Source organism: Schistocerca serialis, chromosome 5 (genome assembly GCF_023864345.2).
Source record: "Schistocerca serialis cubense isolate TAMUIC-IGC-003099 chromosome 5, iqSchSeri2.2, whole genome shotgun sequence".
NCBI classification, from domain to species: domain Eukaryota; kingdom Metazoa; phylum Arthropoda; class Insecta; order Orthoptera; family Acrididae; genus Schistocerca; species Schistocerca serialis.
The window spans coordinates 465,710,463-465,733,761 of record NC_064642.1 but is presented as its reverse complement, the minus strand read 5'-3'; the positions used below and the strand labels follow the sequence as shown (position 1 = coordinate 465,733,761).

Below are 23,299 nucleotides of genomic sequence, written 5' to 3'. Positions count from 1 at the left end.
AGTTTTTTCTTGAAGTAAGCTATATTGATGGACATTATTTGACACAGGATTTACCGACGACGCACCTGTTATTAAAAAGATGGACACCTCCAATAGTCCGGAATCCCATTGAACTTCAATACCCGAGTGTTCATTGGAAGGCAGTTTGGGACAACATCAGTTTAACTGTCCACACTGCTGAGGTGGCATCCACATGGTATAAAGTGGTAAACGATGTTATACCCACTAATGAAAGGTTGCATAGAATCGGTTTCAGTGACAGTGATAAATGCGTCCGCTGTGGTCTGGTCGACACCCTACGCCATCGCTTCACTTGTGGCGGTCATCTCATTAACTGGAAATGGGTGCAGCAGAGGCTGGGCCTGATTACTCGCAGCAGCCCAGCCAGCCAATGCACCGACATCCTGCTCTGGCCGGACACGAAACATTTTTCCGCTACAAAGAACAACACCGTGATGTGGCTGTTAGGACAGTTTTTGACGTATATCATCATCCACAATAGAGAAGATAATCTCATTAGTTTCGAGGCTTACATGAGAACAGCATGCTGGAAGATGAAGCGTTACCCAAATTTCAGGAAGATGTTTGCTAACATGTTAGATATAATATTTTAAAAATAAGGCGTAGGGTAATTCTCGAGGCCGGTAAGGACACAAATCACAGGCAAGACTACGTAGCGAACAAAATACACAACGAATAAGGGGTTATACCAGTTCCTAGGACTACTCCCGACTTCTCAATGGTGTTATTAACTTCATTATGACGTTTTCATTAATTTAAGATCCTGTGCATCTCTTGTTATCCGTTTGTATGCTCCAAATAACTTTGAGTTTGGACGGTTATGAATCAGTTAAGACAATCAATTATATATATGCTTGCGTTTCGGTTCTATGTCTCTGTCTGGACTGAAGAGGCTATTGTCAGTTTACTATTTATGTTCTATTTTGTAAGCTTACAAATGGCACTATATTGAAATGTGTTCTTCAGTGTATTGTAGGATACAATTCGTGTTGAATCAGTTCCAGCACTTCAATATTTTGTTTTTGTGCTTATGTACATATATGGTTGTTTTAATAAAGGAACAAAACGTAAAAAAAAAGTCGTAACTGCAATATGCTATACACTGGACCAGGCTACGTGCTGTCTGGTCAACCATAGTTGTACTACACATTATTTTGCTGTTGTAATGCTTGTGTTTATGACTCTTTTAATAATTTTATGTATATCTTGTCTTAGACAGGAATGCCAAAAATGTTCCAGTAGGAACAGTATGTATTAAAACAACCTTAATCCGTGTACGCATTCTCCATCAAGAAACTGCACAGAACTGTTGACCAAGTTAATTAGGTACATAACTATGTACCGTATTAAATTATTATTTGTCTTTTGTATTGTGCCTCTAAACATGAGCATGAGGGCCGATACCAGTTCTGTATAATAAACTGTATATTTTAAATAAGTTCTACTATGCAACCGATACTGACATTTTGGTTACTACAGAGCTCCTAGAATTCATCGTTTAGTCATTCTCGAAGTTAACAGAGATCGAGGCGGAGATCAATTGAAAAACGATTAACGAAGTAACAGGCCGTGACCTCGGTGAATGAACCATCGCAGAAATTGTGTAACGTGGTTGACGGAAACCACTCTTCCTAAATGATAGTATGCTGCCTTCTCTATGACCCTTCTCGCTTTGTTCTTGAGTATCAGCGGAATGGAGGCGTACAATAATGCGACATACTGTCATACTACATGTGCTGTTACGCTCAGGGTCCAAATCTATGATAATTGTGGGATCTCTGCTACAGAGACTTACACTGCACGAAAAGTCTTCAGTTACTATGTACCACTTCTACATGATAACTCTTTATTCGTCTTCAAATAAAGTAAAACAGAACAGCAAAGGCAACAAGGAAAAGAACAGCAGGTGTTTCCTCCGGACGTCGCCCTTTGTTAGACACTTTCCCTAGACACATGGCGTTTCCGCTTTGTGAAACAGACCGAGAATATTCGGCTCGTCTTATTGAACAATGATCTTGAGTAGTTGTAACTCTAAGCTTTTTACTGTTCCTCCCGCGTTTGCACCTAAATAATTTTGGAGACTGGGTCCTTCTCATCTAGAACACAAATTCGCTTCTCTTCAGCCATACACATTTTGCCACTGTTGCAGAATCGTTAGTGGTTACATTGTTTTTTATTGTGCAATTTATGTAATTATTGGGTAGAGCTATTAGTGTGCCAACTAAAAAGAGAGACAGTGCGAAACAACATTAACATTAATTTCAGGATAAACGGTATACTAACTGATGACGCCATTGCAGTGACACCACGTGTTTGACTGAAAACAAACCAAATTATATTGCATAATGTGGGTTCGATCTCCGGGGGAAGAAAGAAAAATATTTCTATATCTTGTGCACACTATACTTGTAGCGATTCGAATTATCATATTATCTCCTCCTCAGTTTTGTCTTTCTCACCACGAGCGCAGATTTTCAGCCAAGTAGTTACTCCTACAGACTTCTACTTCAGTTGTGCAATTGGCTTACTGTCGTCTATCGGAATTAACGACTGTAGTGGATAGACTTTATTAAAAACGAACGCCAAAAAGGAATAGCTATTTTTTGTTTTTAAATTAGGTCCCTATTATATGTACAGTACTTGACGTTGGTGGTTTGCTATGTCCTAAATGAATGTGACTGAAAGATGGAGCCAATTGGATACCAGTCAGAACCCTCTTTTCCCGGTCGCAACAGTCTAAGCAAAGATGGAAGATATGTTGGAACTGTTTGCCTTTCAGATGAGTTACAGTAACATAAATCTTATTGCAAGCGATAAATCCGTGGCTGGATCACCCACTTCTCATACAGTTGTCGTCCAGTTCATCACAAGTGAATCTGGACAGCTTAAATTGGATAGATACTTAGTGGAATTGCCTCAGCACTCACACGCAGCCTTGTGTTAGCCTCGCTCTGTCACAGAAAATATCTTCTAGTACCAGTGGAGACAGTGATGCCAAATCGAATGCCAACAGATTCATTTCAGTTACTCTACGTTAAACCGCCGACGAGTCCGAAGAACAGTTAGTTATTTCCATGAAATTCAACGCCTATGTCAAACGATTTTTATTCTGCATAGAAAATGCTATTTTAAGACATAACATGCGTAGTTCTTGTAGTAAGTTAGACACACATGGGAGCGGCTATGTTGAACAAGAGGGCAGAAGTGTTGTGTAAAATGCACGCGCAGCCAGAAGGAGGTCAGAAAAACGGGGACGCTTCGCCGATAAAATTTTTTCCGAGCCGTTGACTCCTCTGGGAGGTGGAGTGGCGGAAGTCTTTCTCTAGCATTCAAGAAACGGCCTTGGAGCTGAGCGGAGCAAAAGAGAGACGGGGTGGCGAAGCGAACACTCGCATGGTTGAGTGTTCGGTATTTTTGCCACGTACGCATTGTTACAATTCAGTGTTGAAGTATCTTCCACTGCTGATTTTTAAGATAACATTTCGTAACGGAGACACATGTGATCTCCCATTTTTTTTTTTTTACTTTTTTTGTTAAAACTTACTTTTTCGTACTGTACATAGAAAAGGGCGTTGACAACGATTTCTGAGGGTTAGTTTTCATAACTGGAACATTTTAATGAAGGACGTTAACCATGGGTGGTTTACAGAACGGAACTTTCACTCTGCAGTGGACTGTAAGCGACAGCGTATTTGCCTGACACACTAAAACTGTTAGCCGGTGCGGGATTCGAACCCAGACCTTCGAATCCAGAAGAGTAATAGAGGCGTATTAGCAGCGATTGTGAAGCGTATTGGAATAGTGCGTTGCCTGTGGAACGATAAAGCTCCGATTTCCGGTCTCTGGCGCACAGATATTTTTTATTTTTGTTTTGAATTAATTATTTGTACACACGTATTGTCAGAAATACTGCATGTAACGAAAATACAAGACTACATGTGACATATTTTGCTTCTGCAATGCAACCAGCTATATACGTACGCAAGAAGTAACTGGCGCTAGCATAGCAACGAAAACATTCTCCTCCTGAAAGTTCTTTTGTGAGCAGAAGAAGACTGCAAAATGTAGTAGCTTCAACATATCACGGATTAAGAAACCAGAGAAGTAACAGCTTGACTGAAGTATTTCAGTAAGAAATGAAACCTGATCTGGTATGCTCGTAAAAATGGTCGACAAAGGGTGAATCTTGGGGTGTATCCTATTTTATTGAACAACGTGCTGAAAAGTGATTCTTCAGCAATGTGCAATGAAAGTATTCACAGCAATTGTAAATTTATTGTCTAGTCTGTGTATGCTGTGCGGGCTGTTTTGAACTGCTTAGCTTCAGTGAGACGCTGCAGTCACAGAACTGTGCGTTCGTGTTACGGAGAGCTATCATACTGTGCAAATTTATGTTGCCCCTGGCTTCCTGAAGATATTCGACTCGAAAATCTGGGTTGAAAAATCTTGAAGCAACATTATGGCAGATAATGTATCACATCGTTATGAAACTGAACAAGTACTTTGTTGTAAACAGATCTGTAACTTGAACGATTAGCAATCGGAAAGGAAATATTGGAATCATCGTATTGCCACATCTAGGAACACTTCTTTTTCATATGGCAAAATACAATACAACCAAACAGGGAAGAATACTTCTTCAAGGCGTCCTACGAGACGTAGTCATAAAGTTTTAATTACCAACTCGAAAAAATAAAATTGCGTAATTAATTTTTTGTTTAGAGGTACACAACTGCAGTCCTGGTTCGCACTGAAATATCCGCATCACAGTAACGTAGCACGCCCCTAGGCGAAAACAAAATGGCGCCGCCAACTGACAAAATGGAGAAGGCCGCGCCATTTTTTGGCTCCCCTAGTGGTGTGCTAAAGTACTGTGGTGCGGATGTTTCAGCGAGCACGAGGTATACCTGTAAACAGACGAAAAATTACTTACGTACTTTTATATTTTTTCAGGCGATGAAAAACTTTATTACGGTACTAATTCTTGTACAAGAGAACATTTGAGAGAGGAGGTAAAGAAGAGATGACGTAATCTGAAGTCGGAATACTGGTTTGATGCACATCGCCACGATACTCTGTCATGTGCAAGCCTGTTTATCTCTGCATAACCATCGCAAGCTAAAAGTATTTGAACCTTCCCACCAGTCAAGTCTCGATCTCCATCTAGAATCTTTACCCACCGCATTTCCGTTAATTACCAAACTGGCGATTTCTTCATGCCTCAGGGCGTATCCTGTCGACCGATCCCTTCGTTTTGTCCAACTGGATGTACGAATAACATTCTTTTTTGCTTTTCTGTTTCAAAAGTTGTTCATTAGAAACGTTCGGAAAACTTTACAGAGCATTCCTCAATCGAAGAGGTCTTTTTAGTAGTTACGAAATTAACAGCGGCGGCTGGCTGTGTCTCGTGTAGCAAGGCCGTTGCTCACACGCTTGAGGGAAAAGTCCAGAAAGGTTTGTTGTCTGCCGGAAATATACCGGCTACAGAGCTCAACAAACCGGTCCTCGCCGTGGCACGGTGGAACCGACCTCGCTTGGCAGCGGTTCCATGTACGGGCCGGGTCCCCCGTCGGCGCGCCTGGACAGCTGGATTCCGCGTGCCTCGCAGCTGACGAGGCAACGACCACGCGCATGGAACACGGCCAACAGGCGGTCCCCCGCGCCCTGGAGAAACTGGAAGCGTTCCAGCGAATGGCACCGACCTACGCTGGCGGCTCTGCCTCAACTCCCATGCCAGTGAGCGCTCGCCCCTCCACGAGCGATCTGCGCATGCGTCATTCCGTTCTCTTGCTGAGGAATGCTGAATGAAAGCGTGGGCCCTACACTGCGCCGAAGAATGTGACGGCGAGTGTGACACAATGAATATACCTACTGAACGTTTGGCCGGCCGAAGTGGCCGTGCGGTTAAAGGCGCTGCAGTCTGGAACCGCAAGACCGCTACGGTCGCAGGTTCGAATCCTGCCTCGGGCATGGATGTTTGTGATGTCCTTAGATTAGTTAGGTTTAACTAGTTCTAAGTTCTAGGGGACTAATGACCTCAGCAGTTGAGTCCCATAGTGCTCAGAGCCATTTGAACCATTTTTTTTACTGAACGTTTGAATTTGTTGCTGCGGGCGAACGGGAGCCCTGTCGGTTCTGTTGCACTGTAAAAGGGCGTGCTAATAGCGAACGTATCGTTAAAAAATTAAATCGAGTTTAGTCACGAACGCAGTAGCCAGAGATGTGCTAAGAGGACAAGCACTCCATAGGCATATGCACACTCTGCCATTTGAATGACCGCTTTTGATGGTAAAGAGATGTGGTGCATGCATCACGATTTTTCGTACAAGCGCACCCCATATGACATAAATCTGCTGGTCTTTTAAAATTGCAATCTATGATGATGCTCGTTTCTCAATAGGAATTCAAAGACAAATTGAGACTTTTTCTTTCCTTCGTCTGTTTGCAATGAAACGTCATGGATGGAGTACTATCTGAGCAAATGGGGATACAAGCAGAAATAGATCCAAGGTAGATAGACAGGCTATCTGGATCCGAAATCTGCATCTACGGAGAAGAGGGCTAGTGTTTTACAAGTGTGCAACCTCAGTCACTACCATGTTGAAGAAGAGTGATTTACATGACGTTGATATTCAAACCTAGGTGTAGCCGAATGAGAGTGTCTAGTTAGCACAACATTTCGGTGACGTACATCACCATCATCATGTGCTAATGAGACCGCTGAGGTATCAGGAATGTAACTGAGGTGTCAAAAATAATATAGTCCATGCTTATATATCTAGGTCAGATCTGTCGTAAGCATCGAAGATTTTTTTGGCATCTGAGGAGCAACAGATGCAGCTGGTGAAGACAACGAGCTACGTCACCTCAGTGGAAGACACATTCCCAATAATCAGTTTTGCACGAATCACATTTGTTTTGTTAAAGTTTGCCGTCCTGTATGTAGTGCATCATTAACAGGAGAACAATACAACGGTTATAAATAGTTGGAGAAAAGATGAGAGGAGTAGGAAAATCATCCATTGCAGCGTTACTTCACTAGATTACATCACCGTGTTACAGAGACACTGCGGTGTCACTGATCGCGGTTGATAATATATAGATGTGAGGTATGCACCACAATATATTTGCCGTAACTACACAAGTGTGGTCCAGCTTGTGAAGATGACCAAAACGGAGAAAAAAGGAAAAAGATTGGTGTTTAACGTCCCGTTGACATCGAGATCATTACAGGAGGACCAAGACGAACAACGTGTTAACTGACACAGTCATCTGGTCTGTGATGAAGTGGTTCGTTGATAAGGCCGAGAGCTATGGTCTTATGTGTAATAGCGGCCTTTACTTCAAGCAGGCAGCAAATACACATAAGACCACCGCACACACTATTTGAGGATGGCGATCAGGTAAACCGCCGAAATACTGTGCGCGGAAAACGGAACCGATGGCTTGGCAAAAAACACGAAAGCACTTTACCAATAAATTATGACGAAAAAACTACATAAATCGCATCCGTAACAACTATAGCCACTAGCTTTAAATCAGTTAGCATCAGAATGTGGTAGCTCAGTTTGTTTACTTTGAAGCTAATATCCACTTGTCGATATACGAATCTCCGTCGTTCCCCGAGTCCTTTTAGGACGTATTTTCACTTTCGCCTTTGAATACTTTTTTGTGCGTGAAATATTCGATGCTGCGACATGATTCCGATGATAGAATGACACCCACAGGTGTGCGGGCGGCTTATTTACAGTTCCAGTGAGAGCAAGGGTAGCTCATCTCCTCTAGGAACATTCCTAGTAAAGCTAACTTTTGAACTGGTGGCTATCCTAGCCTTCTAATTGCAATCTAGATGAAAGGGATCGAAGCGAAAATCCTCTCCTTTTACAAAAAGTGTAGATCCGTATTAAATTCTGTAATACGGAAATAAGGAAGGGACAGTGACGTTTCTAGACTCCATATTTTGTGGTTGCCCTCTTCATTTGGTGATCTCCAGCCCTGACCACGTCACAGTTTTTGCAATGTCACGAGTGAAGGAGCCAGCGAACTCTTTATTGCGCTTGTCAGGTTGCTTAGTGGTGATGGAGTACGTTGAACGGTAGCTGTAGTGAGATTTACAGCACCCGTTGAGTGCTTGGTGTCGCTATTCCTGTTAGATGACCGGTTTAGCAATTGTTTCAATGGAATAATAGCCATCCACTTGACTGCATGCGCGGCTGGGGCGTCTGCGAGATGAAAGAGCGTCGACAGCCGTCTCATCTCTCATCTCAAACTCACGTCGTCCGCCTGACATGCTCTAAAAATATTACGTCCGAAACCAGGCTGGCAGCTGCGACGTTTCACACACAGCACGGAGTGTAGGAAGGAAAGAAGGAAGCACTAGCTGTCCCCACTTTGGGTTGCGGAGCTCTGTCGTTTGTTGCTGTAGAGTACAAGGCGCAAAGCGGCGTCAGTAATATAGCGATGCCCTCGACACTGAGAGACCACAAATCCAGACAGTCCCAAAGTCTAAGATCGAAATAATTAATACCAAGGTAATAAGGATTAGAAAAGAACTGCATGCAGACTTGGAGACTACCTTAGCCGCGATCATGTGGATGCGCAAGTACTGAAAACGGGTTGATTTGTGCGGTTTGCTAACAGTAACTTGCGATTTTCTAACAGCGATGCACCATGTCGTTGAGATGAGGAGCCACCGGAAATATATTCTGAAGGAGCAAGGACTAGATGGTAGCTGCAGTGATCGTGGGAATTAGAAGGAGATCACATCGGACATTACGCCTGGATTTAAAACCAGGGCATCCACAGAATATTTGAAAAGTGATAATGAAGTTGATTAAATAATCTACTACAGACTGGGACAGTGGTATCAGTCACTGAAAGACTCCTCTGTAGCAGAAAAACTGTAACATAAAACGAAAAGCTGAACATTTACTGGAACTGCAGCATATTAACTGATGAAACAGTTCATTGTAATGGAATTTATGCAATAATGACCGATAAAGGTGAGAAAATCACTTTACTCATAGACATCACTCTACCCAGCACTCATAATTTACAAACAAAAAGCAGCCCACAATTTACAGACATAAAGCTGAGGAAGTGATGTTCCATATAGACTCAAGACTCAGAGTTTATAAATCATCTGCAACTTGGTTCAAATGGCTCTGAGCACTATGGGACTCAACTGCTGTGGTCATAAGTCCCCTAGAACTTAGAACTACTTAAACCTAACTAACCTAAGGACAGCACACAACACCCAGCCATCACGCGGCAGAGAAAATCCCTGACCCCGCCGGGAATCGAACCCGGGAACCCGGGCGTGGGAAGCGAGAACGCTACCGCACGATCTGCAACTTGAAAACTGCCAAGCAAAGGGATGTGGTAGATGAGGTAAGGGCCGTATGGACACACACAGCATCGCTATTGTAATATTGGACATGGATGTTATCTCAAAACGGACTGCGGAAATACTACAGAATGTAACCTGCAACCTTCACCCTACTGGCATTACAAAACGCAGTTGTACTAAACCCTAGCAGAATAGTTCGTTGGATTCTCGGAATTCATAGTTAATGCAGTTGCAACCTTTTCTTTAAACCATTCTCATTACATCGATACCTTGTCATAATCAGAGGACAACATTAGGAGCTTCCACTAATGTTAAGAACTGGATAACTTATCCTAGTGTAGACTGAGTCGGAAGTAAATGCGAAAATAGAAAATTTTTAACTGCTACGTTATCAAACGTAACGTGTAATCCAGAATGAAATTTTCATTCTGCAGCAGAGTGTGCGCTGATATGAATTTTCCTGGAGATTGAAATTGTGTACCAGACCGATATTCGAACTAGGGACCTTTGCCTTTCTCGGGCAAGTGGTCTACCAACTGAACTACCCAAGCACGACTAACGATCCGCCCTCACGGCTTCAATTCTCCCTGTACCTCGGCTCCTACCAGTAGCCGATAGAATCATTCTAGATTTTTACATTATTTTAAGTAGCCTTAAAGCAGGAAGTGTGTCTGTATGCATTCATACAACCAACGCCTTCGTTGAAGCAATAGGGAGGGGGATGCAAGGTACATCAATATATGTCTCATATAGAAATACAGAAAGAGAACAGAAAGAAGGGGAATGCGAGTGATCAGGCAATCTGCACTAACGTTTCTGATTGTTAGAGTTGGCATTGACTGGGAGGTAGATGGAACGTAATCGACTCCTACGAATGAAGAATCTACCTAGTTACGTAACATTTTCGTGCGCAGTAGAGGAAATATAATACGCTCGGCGACCTTCGGCGATATTCTCTTGCGCAATAAGTTAGTACCTCCTATACAGAAGAGTGACACCGTCACAAGTGCCACACAAATGCGCAAAGGAATACGCCCGCATTAGCCTTCAAGCTACTTATATTCACTACAGGTACTTTGAATCTGGAAACCGTGCTGTCAGATATGGTTATTAAAAACGAAAAAAAGAAATCTTCGGCATTCACTGAATATTTTAGTGGTAGTCACTAGTGAGATATCAAAGGAATTTTGACATATCAACAGTCAGTCCTTATGGGACTAAGCAATTCATGAAAAACATCCTCATTATGACCGAATGTAATTTACAGCGAATAAATAAGCAAAAAGACCTGGATATTGTTTAACGTAATTATCGGTGACAAATTATTCACGAGTGCTGGGTGTACAGTGACGAATGTCTGGAGTAATTTAAGTCTGGAAGACCAGGTAAAACTAGTTATGGGGAAGCCAGATAAAGCACTGAGATTCATTAGAAGAATCCTAAGGAAGTGAAATTCGTCTGTAGTGGGAGGGTCAGTTATGAAAGTCTCGTCCGACCTGTTCTTGAGTATAGCTCATCACGGCGAGATCCTTAGAAAAATGAATTAAGATTACTTCTGTTCCTACCTTTAATTGTTTACACCAGACGTAACTTTGGCACTGGCCAATTTTTGTTGTTGCTTTTATGATGATATAGCTTCAATGGCTTACTCTGAGTCATTCATTATCACTGTTTTCTGAAACTCGTTGGTTCAATAGTTAATGGCCTCAGCTTTTCTATCTAAGTTGTTTTTACAAGCAAAAGAAAAGAGTAGTCTATTTACACATACACTAGCATTTCCAGCTCTCTGACTTACCAATTCATCTGTATAAACATGGAGTCAACGTTACGGTGAGAACCATGTTTTATTGTCCATTGAGATAGCTCTTAGCGTATGCAGATTGATATCATGTTTTCTTGTGAGCTTTCTGTTAAAATTAAATTGTCAGTGTTGTCACTGTACTTATGCAAAGAAAGTGGAGGTACGAGCTTTCCTTTTCTGCAGATGGGGAGTTACCATCCCTTATAATATGTAACCTTTGAACAAAACCTTTTTATGTTTTCAGCTGCCTTGGATGTCATATAATCTGACTATGAATGTGCGTTTGGTAGCCTGATTAATTTTCTATGAAGTAAAATTGCTAGCATTTCGACATCAAGAAAATACAGCGGTATCGTTCTTAACGATATGGTGGACAGAAATCGATGGAAATGAAACAACTATTACCGCCAAACACCGTACGGTGGTGTGCCAAGCGTCAAGGTCACAAACCGACGTACAGAATGAGCTAATTTCGTCGCAAAGTAAGAAGTGGAGAGCGTAATTCGTTGAAACTCTTACATGCATGACATATTTATCGAACGTGGTTGGTGTTAGTATATGTGGAAAGATCACTTGATTATTATAGCACAAAGGGGATTATCATCATATGAGTATAAAAGCCGCCCAGTCGAATAAAAAGCGACTTTGGTGATGCTATTTTTTCTGCTTGTATTAAAATTAACTTTATAATTGTCATTTCAGCGAGTCGAGTGGTACGGATCAGCCACGAGGCCACCGGTTTTTTTTTCTTTCTTTTTCCCCCCTTGAACCTTGTCAAGCGTGGCTGGCTGCTCGCCGGTACCACTGCCCGACGCCATTCAATCAAGCTGTTTTACTGGAGATACAGCGAGTCAGCAGAACGTAAATTCACGGTACAAAACACAGGCCACATTCCCTGTTCAGCACAGGAGTAACCAACCATTTTTACCTGCAGTACACTTATATATCTCTGTTGCTACTAAATTTTTCTAATCACCCGCTGGTTCCAGAGTAATGGTAATTTACAATGTAGGGAACTAACTTCGCTTTATGAAGTTTATAAAGCAGAGTTACAGCAAGTTAAAGCATATAAAAATAGTTACCAACGAAACATTATAGATCAAAATTTTATGAAAACGTAATAAAATGTTTTTTAAAACGCCTACCGCCTTCAGTCTACTAGTAGACATTAGGGACCAGATTGACTATTACTGACTTTTGCACTAGTACAATGTGACTCCACTACTGAGGTAAGTGGTAGATATGTGGCAGTCTGTTGTATGAAATTAGTGTAGCAAGACATGTCCACGGGCATATGTGACAGAATGGTAGGAAGGGGTTGTCTTGTTCGGAACTTGCTCATGACGAGTCCGTGAATAAAGCTGGGCCGTCCGTAGAGGACTGTCTTAGTGCCTTCAACAAACTGTGTATAATTCGCGGCTATTTAACATAGCATAACAGCAGTGGCCGCAGGAAAGAGACTAGTTCAGGCCTTGTCAACGAGAATCGGTTACAGACCTGACATGAACTGCTGCTTCAATGAATGCAGGGATTTTCTTATCCAGTCTCCAAGCTAACATTACGGAGGGAACTGCATGCAATGGACACTGGGAATTGGGTACCTCATGAAAGGGCGTTGTCCACAGCGGCAAATATCCGCACGTTTTTGAGCCAAACAACAAGGAAACTGGATAGATTCTGGCTGGAGGCGTGTAGTGTGGTACGAAGATTCTGTCTCTTTCGCAAATGATGCGAGGTGTGAAACGAACCTACGACCCAATTGGGCGTTTACCCGCAGGGTGTGGTGAGTGTCGTTCAAGCCGAAGGTGTCGATTCTTTTCTTATTTTTTTGGCTTTCGGGCCGAGCCCATTCAGCCACCCAATAGTAATATCATTTATGACGATACGAAGACAAGGACAACACCCAGTCCCCGAGCGGAGAAAATCTCCAACTTGGCCCGGAGTCGAATCTGGTCCGGAGTCGAATCCGGCCCCCTTCGTTTAGAAATCCCCTGCCCTGATACCGCAGCTACCGGGGTGAACACCGAAAGTGGTTCTGTGATGGTTTTCAGTACTGCGAATTGAGTCCACTCATTTAGGGTATGGTGATCATCAGAGACATCAAAGGACTTGGAAGAGCAGTTGAACGGAATGGACAGTATCTTGAAAGGAGGATATAAGATGAACATCAACAAAAGCAAAACGAGGATAATGGATTGTAGTCGAATTAAGTCGGGTGATGCTGAGGGAATTAGATTAGGAAATGAGAGGCTCAAAGTAGTAAAGGAGTTTTGCTATTTGGGGAGCAAAATAACTGATGATGGTCGAAGTAGAGAGGATATAAAATGTAGACTGACAATGGCAAGGAAAGCGTTTCTGAAGAAGAGGAATTTGTTAACATCGAGTATAGATTTAAGCGTCAGGAAGTCGTTTCTGAAAGCATTTGTATGGAGTGTAGCCATGTATGGAAGTGAAACATGGACGATAAATAGTTTGGACAAGAAGAGAATACAAGCTTTCGAAATGTGGTGCTACAGAAGAATGCTGAAGATTAGATGGTTGGGTCACATAACTAATGAGGAGGTATTGAATAGAATTGGGGAGGAGTTTGTGGCACAACTTGACTAGAAGAAGGGATCGGTTGGTCGGACATGTTCTGAGGCATCAAGGGATCATCAGTTTAGTATTGGAGGGCAGCGTGGAGGGTAAAAATCGTAGACGGAGACCAAGAGATGAATACATTAAGCAGATTCAGAAGGATGTAGGTTGCAGTAAGTACTAGGAGATGAATAAGCTTGCACAGGATAGGGTAGCATGGAGAGCTGCATCAAACCAGTCTCAGGACTGAAGACCACAACAACAACAACGATCATTTAAATAGCCTCCGTTACCTAGTGTCTTCTTAGACGCTCTATTGCAGCTCAGATGGGCCCCTAAATGACCCGATTATAGCCCCAAAGAAAATGTCTGAAATGGTTTGGTACAGCAGGTGCAACGCAGCAATCAACATCCTCTCAATTTGGTAGTCCTAGAATATGGCATACACGTGAAGAAATACGTGGTCCCTCTTCGTCGACGATTTCTGCCCGGGGAGTGGGTGTTTGTGTTGTTCTCATTATTCCATCATCATTCACGAAAGTGGTTAGATTGGACTGTGTACAGATTGGGAATGTGTACGGGCGCTGATGACAGCGCGGTTGAGCGCCCAACGAGCCAAACATCACTATCATCATCATCATCATCATCATCATCGTCGACGACTTGAGACCATTATGAAAGCCTGGTAGGGTGTCTCCTGGTGACGACTAAGTTTTTGCAGGGTGCGCTTAGCACGCGGTCGGCCGCGGCAAGTGTCTGCGTCCTTGCGTGTGGTCGGCCAGCGGCTGCGGCGCGTCCTTGAACCGCGCGGCGGCGCGCAGACGGCGGGTCCGGTTCCAGTGGCCGCCTGGTGGCGGCGCCTTCGTGTGCCGCTGCCGCCCACGAGCCGCGCGCGTTGCGCAACCGGGTAGGCCGACGCCGTCTCGCCAGATGCCGTGTCCCATCGAGCGGCCGCGGCCGGCTGAACGGGCGGCCTCACCCGCTGCGGCAGGTCGCAGCCACGTGGCGCGCGCGAGACGGCATCGGAGGGGGGGAAACCAGTTTCACTCGAAGCTTGCTAGGAAGGGACGTCAAAATGACGTGTACTTGTCTATTACGTTAATCGACTGCTATCGAGTTACGTAGGCACAATGAATTTTACGGAAGTACTCAAGTGTGTGCATAAATCCTCGCAAATCGCGGCAGCTAAATACACTAAAGCCGAATATATACTAAGATGGTATCTGTTCTTTCGGACATGCCCGAAAGAACAGATACCATCTTAGTATATATATAGTTAAGGTTCACCGGCCATTTGACCATCTTCTTCATCTGTGCGAATGAACAAACAGTGCCCGAACTCTTACGGAAATCTGCAACGCGCCGCGAGTAATGAGTATAATGGGCGGGGGCACTACGAGTGTAGTGCGGGACAATACGTTGAGGATGTGGGTTTCGCGGGAGGCGTGCCAGATATAAATCCCTGCAGTCGCGCTATCCTCTGTGTCCTCGGTGTCTCAGATGGATAGAGCGTCTGCCATGTAAGCAGGAGATCCCGGGTTCGAGTCCCGGTCGGGGCACACACTTTTATCTGTCCCCGTTGACGTATGTCAACGCCTGTAAGCAGCTAAGGGTGTTCATTTCACTGTAATTTCACACTAAAGCTGAACTCCACCCGAACAGGTCAACAGGCCATGAAGGCCCACTGGCGTCACCGGATGCGGGCATGGAGGTTCATGTGGTCAACACTCTGCTCTCCTGGCCGTACGTCAGTTTACGAGACCGGAGCCACTACCTCTCATGAAAGTCCCAGTTTGCCTCACAAAGGCTGAGTGCACCCCGCTTGCGAACAGTGTAACAGTGCTCAGCAGACCGGATGGTGACCCATCATAATGCTAGCCCAAGCTAAACACACTGACCGAAAAAGAAATCGCGGCACCAACAAGGAGCTGTGTAACACAAACGAAAGTTTGTAGGCGTGTTTCTACATCTGAAAGATGATGTCTCTTTAGGTTTCGTGCAGGTCTCATAAGATTTGCGCTAGTAGCGCCACTAAGAGTATGCCAATCAAATTTTCTTTAAATAAGCGCTGTAACGGCCCTGAGCGTTTGTTAGCTTAGAGATTGGACCTGGTGAGTTGATGCTGGCCGAGAATGCCTTTAAGGCGACAAAGTTGCCGTTATCAGCATCTCACCGAGATTGAACGAGGTACTGCAATAGGTCTACGAGAAGTTGAATGTTCCTTCTGCGATACCAGGTCGGGTTGATAGAGGAGATGGAGAAGATCCAAAGAAGAGCGGCGCGTTTCGTCACAGGCTTATTTGGTAAGCGAGATAGCGTTACGGAGATGTTTATCAAACTCAAGTGGCACACGCTGCAAGAGAGGCGCTCTGCATCGCGGTGTACCTTGCTGTCCAGGTTTCAAGAGGGTGCGTTTCTGGATGAGGTATCGAATATATTGCTTCCCCCTACTTATACCTCTTAAGGAGATCGCGAATGTAAAATTAAAGAGATTCGAGGCAGTCGTTCTCCCCGCGAACCATACGCGACTGGAACAGGTTCAAATGGTTCAAATGGCTCTGAGCACTATGGGACTCAACTGCTGTGGTCATAAGTCCCCTAGAACTTAGAACTACTTAAACCTAACTAACCTAAGGACAGCACACAACACCCAGCCATCACGAGGCAGAGAAAATCCCTGACCCCGCCGGGAATCGAAGCCGGGAACCCGGGTGTGGGAAGCGTCAACGCTACCGCACGACCACGAGATGCGGGCACTGGAACAGGAAAGGGAGGTAATGGCAGTGGAACGTAAAGTGCCCTCCGCCACACACCGTTGGGTGGCTTGCAAAGTATAAATGTAGATGTAGATGCTGATACATAATTTTTGTATGTTTTCATTAGTTATAAATTACGTTATAATTTTTACTTTACAATTTTTAAAAGTCTTTAGCGCGCCGTTGTCAGTGATGCTGTCGAAATTTATTATATGTTGATAAGTTAATCTGCACCAGCACTTATTTTGAGATGTTTAATTCGTTTCTAAAACTGACAACTTCTCTTGACAGCTTGACAACGGTGTACTATGTTTACATCTTTGGTTTATTAATCTATCGATTTGTGTGAGGTAGTCATCATTGTATTGTTTACTTCTGGTATTATGTTTGCAAATTATACTATTTACACTTTCGTTTCGTTGGCCCACTTAGCATCACGAGAGAAGCTCTATCTAGTAGCTGAAAATGAGACATAAGCGTCCCTATTCCAGGGAGAACTAGGTCTTAACGGAACTTTTGCTCAGCGCAGTCATTCCTAATCTCCACACCCTTTCCATTTCAGCACCCTCTAGTCCCTTCCGTTCTTCTTGTTCCAACTGCTACGCCCCCCCCCCCCCCCTCTTTCTTTCACCCTGTCTCATTTTCTTTTTTTCGCCCATCCCAAAATGGTGCAATGGGCACGTGCCCTAGCTGCCACAGGCTAGTCACGGCATTAGATGTAGGTATAGTATACGTGCAGTTCAGAAACTTACGGAATAGAACTTACACAATTAAAGTCCAGGCGGTGCACACGAGACATCCGCACTAGTTAGGCTGATGTAATGAGGCAAGTATTCATAGCTGAATTGTACGTCCATTAATACGAGTAGAATGTCATGGCCGAGTATTTGTCATCCCATTGTGTAAATTTGTTTTTCCCTGCACCTTGCCAAAGCTGTATTCAAGATCTCAGCAACTAAGTTTCAGGAAGAGAGTTGTACGAGATCACATATGCACATGCATTGATATTAGAAGTAAAAAAAAAAAAATGGTTCAAATGGCTCTAAACACTATGGGACTTAACATCTAAAGTCATCAGTCCCCTAGAACTTAGAACTACTTAAACCTAACGACATCACAACCATCTATCCCCGAGGCAGGATTCGAACCTGCGACCGTAGCGGTCGCGCGGTTCCAGACTTAAGCGCCTAGAACCGCTCGGCTACAGCGGCCGGCTAGAAGTAACAGATCACATATGTCGATATAAAAGATTTCTGAGTATCGTGCCGCGTCATAGTGTGCAATCTGTGCTGGAGAAACCAGCATTTCGGCTACGGTCCTGCTTCCGGGTCTACTGATCAGCAGACCACTGTAACCGTGACATTAAGACGCGGCACGGTACTCAGAAAGATTTTATGTCAACTGACCCTGGCCGCGGAAGTCCACACGCAATTAGATCACATATGGTCGTTGAACTAAGCGTGCGTTCGTGAATTTATAGCCTATAACACATGACATTACGCGCTGGCATCCCGTACTATCGTCCCTTTGTCCTCGTAGAATTGTTAACTTGTATACGTACTGCGACCGCTGGTGGAAACCGGCAAGTAGGCACCAACTTCTTCGGCGTGTTAGGAGATGCCTGCTTTTACGCCGCACACAGTGCCGGTCGGTGCCCACGTCACACGGCCAGCCGCCACGCGAAATACGAGCCCCGCTCTTATCGCGCGGTCTCATTGTCGGCAGACAAGCGTGCCGTGGAGCGGCGCTGCCGTGTGGGTGGCCTACCGGCCAGGGGAACGCTGCGGAGGACTACGGAAGGCCCGCTGTGCACGGAATAGGACACGCCGCGGTACCGGCCCACATACAGACTGTGTTCCCTTCTAGGGGCGTCTGAGTCACAGCACAGCAAAGCAAAGTTCCTCTCGCCGCCCTACATGGCACGCTCACGAGAGGAGAAGCAGTGCCAGAGTGGAAGAAAGGCTCTGCGAGGGACTTACAATACCGCCTAAAATGACCAGGGAGACACTACACTTACTAACAAATATAACGCGCGAGAAAAAAAAGAAACATACTAATGTGAACTACTTTGTGTTTTAATGACCGGTAACACAGTTCTAATTATATACGGAATGAATTTCTCTATGGACGTGCTCTGCAGTCAGTTCCTCGGCTCACAAAAATCGCGTTGTTCTAGTCATGTACACACGAACAGCACATCTTGGTCTGACTGTAAATCATTAACCATTGGCTGCGGAACACTGTGTATCGGCTACCTTCCGCGTGACATGTGCTGCCACCTCCAACATACCCATGGGCGCGAAAATTAAAACTAGTTACCTCATTCTGGCGTTTCCGACTTACTTATTGACACACCCTCGAACTATAAACCAATATAAAAGTACCCTAGACCTCTCCTGAAAGCGACGGCCAAACAAAAATTGCCTCAAATTCACGTAGCAGTTAATGTTACATGAATAACATAAAAACAATCGTGTCAGTTGCACATTTATTCAAAATTATTTTATTTTTCCAAGCACAGAAATGGTACGTCTTTTATCTTCTCTGTATCTGTGCAGTAGCACAATTAGAATATAAGAGAATCTTTCCTTGTTTCTTTACATTTGTTAAGATCGAAAAATTTTTATGATCTCTAACAGGAGTCGGTTGCACAAACAAAACTCAGTACAGATGCATAATCGACTGAAACGAACAAAACCAGCAGAAAAGTGCACACCCAAGAGGTTGTGATGCCACAGTAATTTTACCCCTCCCCAAATAAAATTTAGTGTTGACGAAACAAGTGAAGTTACGTTTGGATACTAACCAGCACGTTTCAAAATTTTTTGCTGGATAACCATTCAAGAGGCATACTTCGCATTAAAAGCTTCTTCGTACCTTAGGACATGTTTCATTTCACGACCATTATTTGTAATGAGAAAGCTAAATGCTTAAAAAATATTGCAAATAAGTAAATAAATTAAAACAAAAATAAACCGACTGTACCCTCACGGCAGAAAAACTAATTATTTTTCTACGCTTCATCTCTTTTGTATTATTTTCGTCTTTTCTTTATGACACCTTTGGCGTTTTGTCACTGACTTTATATTACTTAAAGCTGACATACGCTTCAGGAATGTCCGATCAGTACAAAGTTTTGGAACACTGAAAACTTCCCGTGCCAGAAAATACTGTACAATATTTGATTTAAGTTTCCATCAGTTTTTCAGTATTCAGTAGAACATAATTATGTATTGTTACGATATGTTTGCCATAAATCTTCCAGATATTGTGAAGACAAGTTTTCAGCCGAAGAGCTGGAAGGAGAAGAGTATGGAAACGAGATACATGGAAAAAACATTTAAGTAACCTCTTTATTATTTCGAAAGTAGTCACCATAACTATCAATACAATTAGTCAATGTCTTAAGGAAAAACTGTTTGCGGTTGCCTGCGGAACCATGATTGTACCCAGGCGTGCCCTCATCGTCCGAAGCAAATCGACGGCCACGAATATCTTTCTTCGTGGCCGTCGATTTGGTTCGGACGAAAAAGTGCACGCCCGGGTACAACCAAGGTACCTCATGCAACAGTAAACACTTTTTCCTTAAGTCGTTAACTGCCTTGTCCCACAGCGGAATAAGTGTATTAATAGTTATGGTGAATACTCTTGAAATAATAAACAATTTACTTATTTTTATCCATTTGTCTCGTTTTCATTCGACTGCCCCTTATAATTATGTCCTCGATGTGCGCCCGAAAACCGAAAGAGCTTCGAATTATATGGGAAAATGGCAAGAAACGCATATGAAATATTTTTACAGCATATTCCTGAAAGGTGAACAAAATGGAAATGTGGATAACTTACGCGCTTCGTTTCTTTTGTTTCTGCAGAGCAGGGAGACACACTCACCTGGAAGACCTGAAATGAAACAAAGAAAAAAATACTGTTAGTCAAACTGAACAATATTGGAACGAAAGACATATAATTAACAAATGTAAAACATAGGGGCATATTTCAATTGTTACGCAACCGAAAATCATAGGAAATATTAAGAGCCCCAAGGAATCCAGACTTGTGTGAACTACACGGCGAAAACTTTCATTTCTTAGTTTCATCAGTTACTTCTCTGAAACTCCTGTCGCCTTCACGTTCAGTACACTTCATTAATCACAAATACTTTAAAATAAATGGACACGAAATGCCTAATACAAATAACAGACAAGTACAGTTCTTGAATTGTTTCTTTTACGTTTAACGCAATAGTATCCGTAAGAATCGTGGGAGCAGGGGGACAGTATTACGTAACACAGGCTGCTATTCATAACAGAAAAAAATAATATGCGCCTATCAAACGAATTGTGTGCAGCCATCCGAAGACTAGCCATGAAACTAATTACGAATTAGTAAGTAGTTCATTCTTCGAAATTGTAAGTGACAAGAGTGTTGTGATCTCTCAAGTTCTAACGGTATGGCTGATTAAAGATGAATACTTTTCCCGGAGTAGGTAATTTTTAGCCTAAACTTGTCGGCACACTGATCTGTGTGTTAGACTTGGTTTCGAACCCAAACCCATGCCTTTGACAAGAAATACTCTTACCTGCCGAACTATCCGACCAGGCTTCACAGTGACATCTTAGAGAAACGACTTACACGCAGCCTATGGCCCATTTCCCTAATGACCCTTTCACTCTACAGTGAAGTGTGCTTTACTGAGATACTTTCTGACGGATAAAGCTTTAGGGCTCGTGCGTGTATAAATGAAAGTTTCAACCGTATTTTGAAAGAGACGGCGATGCAGTACCTCGCGCAGGACACTGTTGCACGATCGAGACCTAGAGCAGGCGAAAAGCCCTCACAACTTCATTTGTGTGCCAAGATTTACTACGAGAAGATGACTTCGGAGCCTCTGTCTGTCTGTCTGTCTCTCTCTCTCTTCTCCAGTGAAGACACCGTACACGGCGTTGCAACTGGCGGATACGCATCTGGAATTCATTGCGCAGGCAGCAGAAGTAAAAAAACACAAGGTGATTCGCAACACTGTATTGTTCTCCAGCGAGATACGGCCCGTGACAACTGTGCACGAAGCAGCTGTTCGGAATACCAAAAGTGTCTGCGCGCGTCGCCAAATTTTACTTTCATATTGGTTGCGACATTCATCTACTCATTGTGATCAGTATTCCTGGAGCCGGCACTGGTAGGAAAACGACAGGAAATTTTTCACTGCCCACTGCTGACGTCGACGAGAGTAAAGCCTGTTCCTGTTTCGGGAGTATATTATCATTTAGAAATAGTTTCTGGAAAACAATGATTTCGTTTCGTTAAAGTAAATCAAGGTCGAAGCATCACCGCATTAGCCTCTCTGATGTGAAGACTATAACGAAGAGAAACTATCAATTATTCTACAATTATCAGTCGAGAAATTGCTTCGTAATGATTTGAAGTTTAAATTGCTCAAATAACTTCCATACTAGTGTCGAAGAGATCATCGCCAATTCTGGGCCCTAGAGAAACGGTTTCATTTTCGGTAGCCACCGGATTTTGCAATTCACTGTCTAATATCAAAGGAATATTTTTTTAATTCCTCTGGGTGGTCATATCTCTTCGTTTTACATGAACGTTTTCCATTACTTCTGCTCGGAATATGTACTTCAGCACGTAGTTGTTAGAAGCGTGTGACTTTTCACCGCAGAGTACGTCTCGTGAACGTTACCCGCAGTGGTTATCAGTCGCAAGACGATAACCGACAACCTAAAACCGGTTAGCTTGTGTTCCAGTTTTTGTCTCCCTCTGCCCCCTTCTTTTTGCTTTGGCGTTAACACACAGAACAAGAAAGGGGAACAGTGGTCATTGTCAGCTGTTACTTAACTATTTACCAAAAACGTTTTTTAATATGATTTCGGTGCAGTACGGGAAGAGCATCTAAAAATCTACAAATATCTAACACATGTAGACGAGTCACAGATTCCGCTATTTCTCGATCTTACCTAACTGCTCCAAGATCATCTAAAAATATACTCTTGTTGTGTTGCGTTCGTAAATTGATAGACACCGAAACCAATGTAAAAGGTGCCTTCAAAGCCAAAAGGTTTGTAAAGTTCCTGAGTCTTCTATTTTTGAGATACTCCGTTAACGGTATTTATTTATGCATGTTATTATGATTTATGATGTGCTATAAACATTGGTAAAATAAACTCAGAAATATATTTTAAACAATTTAGTTATATATTCGGCGTTCACGTGGCAATAAAGATGGTCAAGGAAAAAAGAATAATAACCTGTTCTGGTATTCGGGCTGTGCAGAAATCGGATCCAGTTTTCTAACATATCTCGAATGTAGGATACTGACGATGGCTCCTAAACTATCCCTCCAGGACGAAGATTTGTGAAGACAAAGAATTAGTTTTGATTCTGAAGCATGAACATTTGTTCAGGCGACTCGAAATCGACAAACGCTTCGAAAATATCAAATACTTTTATTAGAGGCCTCCCCTTACGTCTATACACTCTCGAACAATTCATGTTCCTGGAGTGATCCTCAAACTCTTCTTACATATTCTGATGGGTACGGTAAGGTAATGTACTGTCTTGTCGCTTGTGAGGTGCTGTAGCCGAACTGTGTTCGAACTGTAGGATCCTACATCGTCCACTGATGAAAAACGATGGCAGACTACCATGGTACCCGTTTCATCGCTCGTGAACCCCTCGCTCCCTCCCCCTTCCCTACCTCATGCACATACCTTCTCCATTTGACTGATCTGTGTTCCGTGGAAACTCGAATGTGTCGTCTCATGTGGCTTTCCACGCACTCAACTC

The 23,299-nt window shown here is 43.3% G+C and overlaps 1 protein-coding gene across 1 annotated transcript in view; it reads right to left on the bottom strand.

Annotated features, from left to right (window-relative positions):
* Window positions 1-23,299, bottom strand: part of LOC126481997 (proton-coupled amino acid transporter-like protein pathetic) — a 64,149-nt gene that overhangs the window by 28,266 nt on the left and 12,584 nt on the right. The window contains exons 2-3 of the mRNA XM_050105962.1: window positions 20,396-20,404; window positions 14,419-14,805 (exon numbers count right to left, since the gene is read on the bottom strand). Coding sequence (XP_049961919.1) covers window positions 14,419-14,805; window positions 20,396-20,404 — 396 coding nt within the window. The remainder of the gene's footprint in view (window positions 1-14,418; window positions 14,806-20,395; window positions 20,405-23,299) is intronic.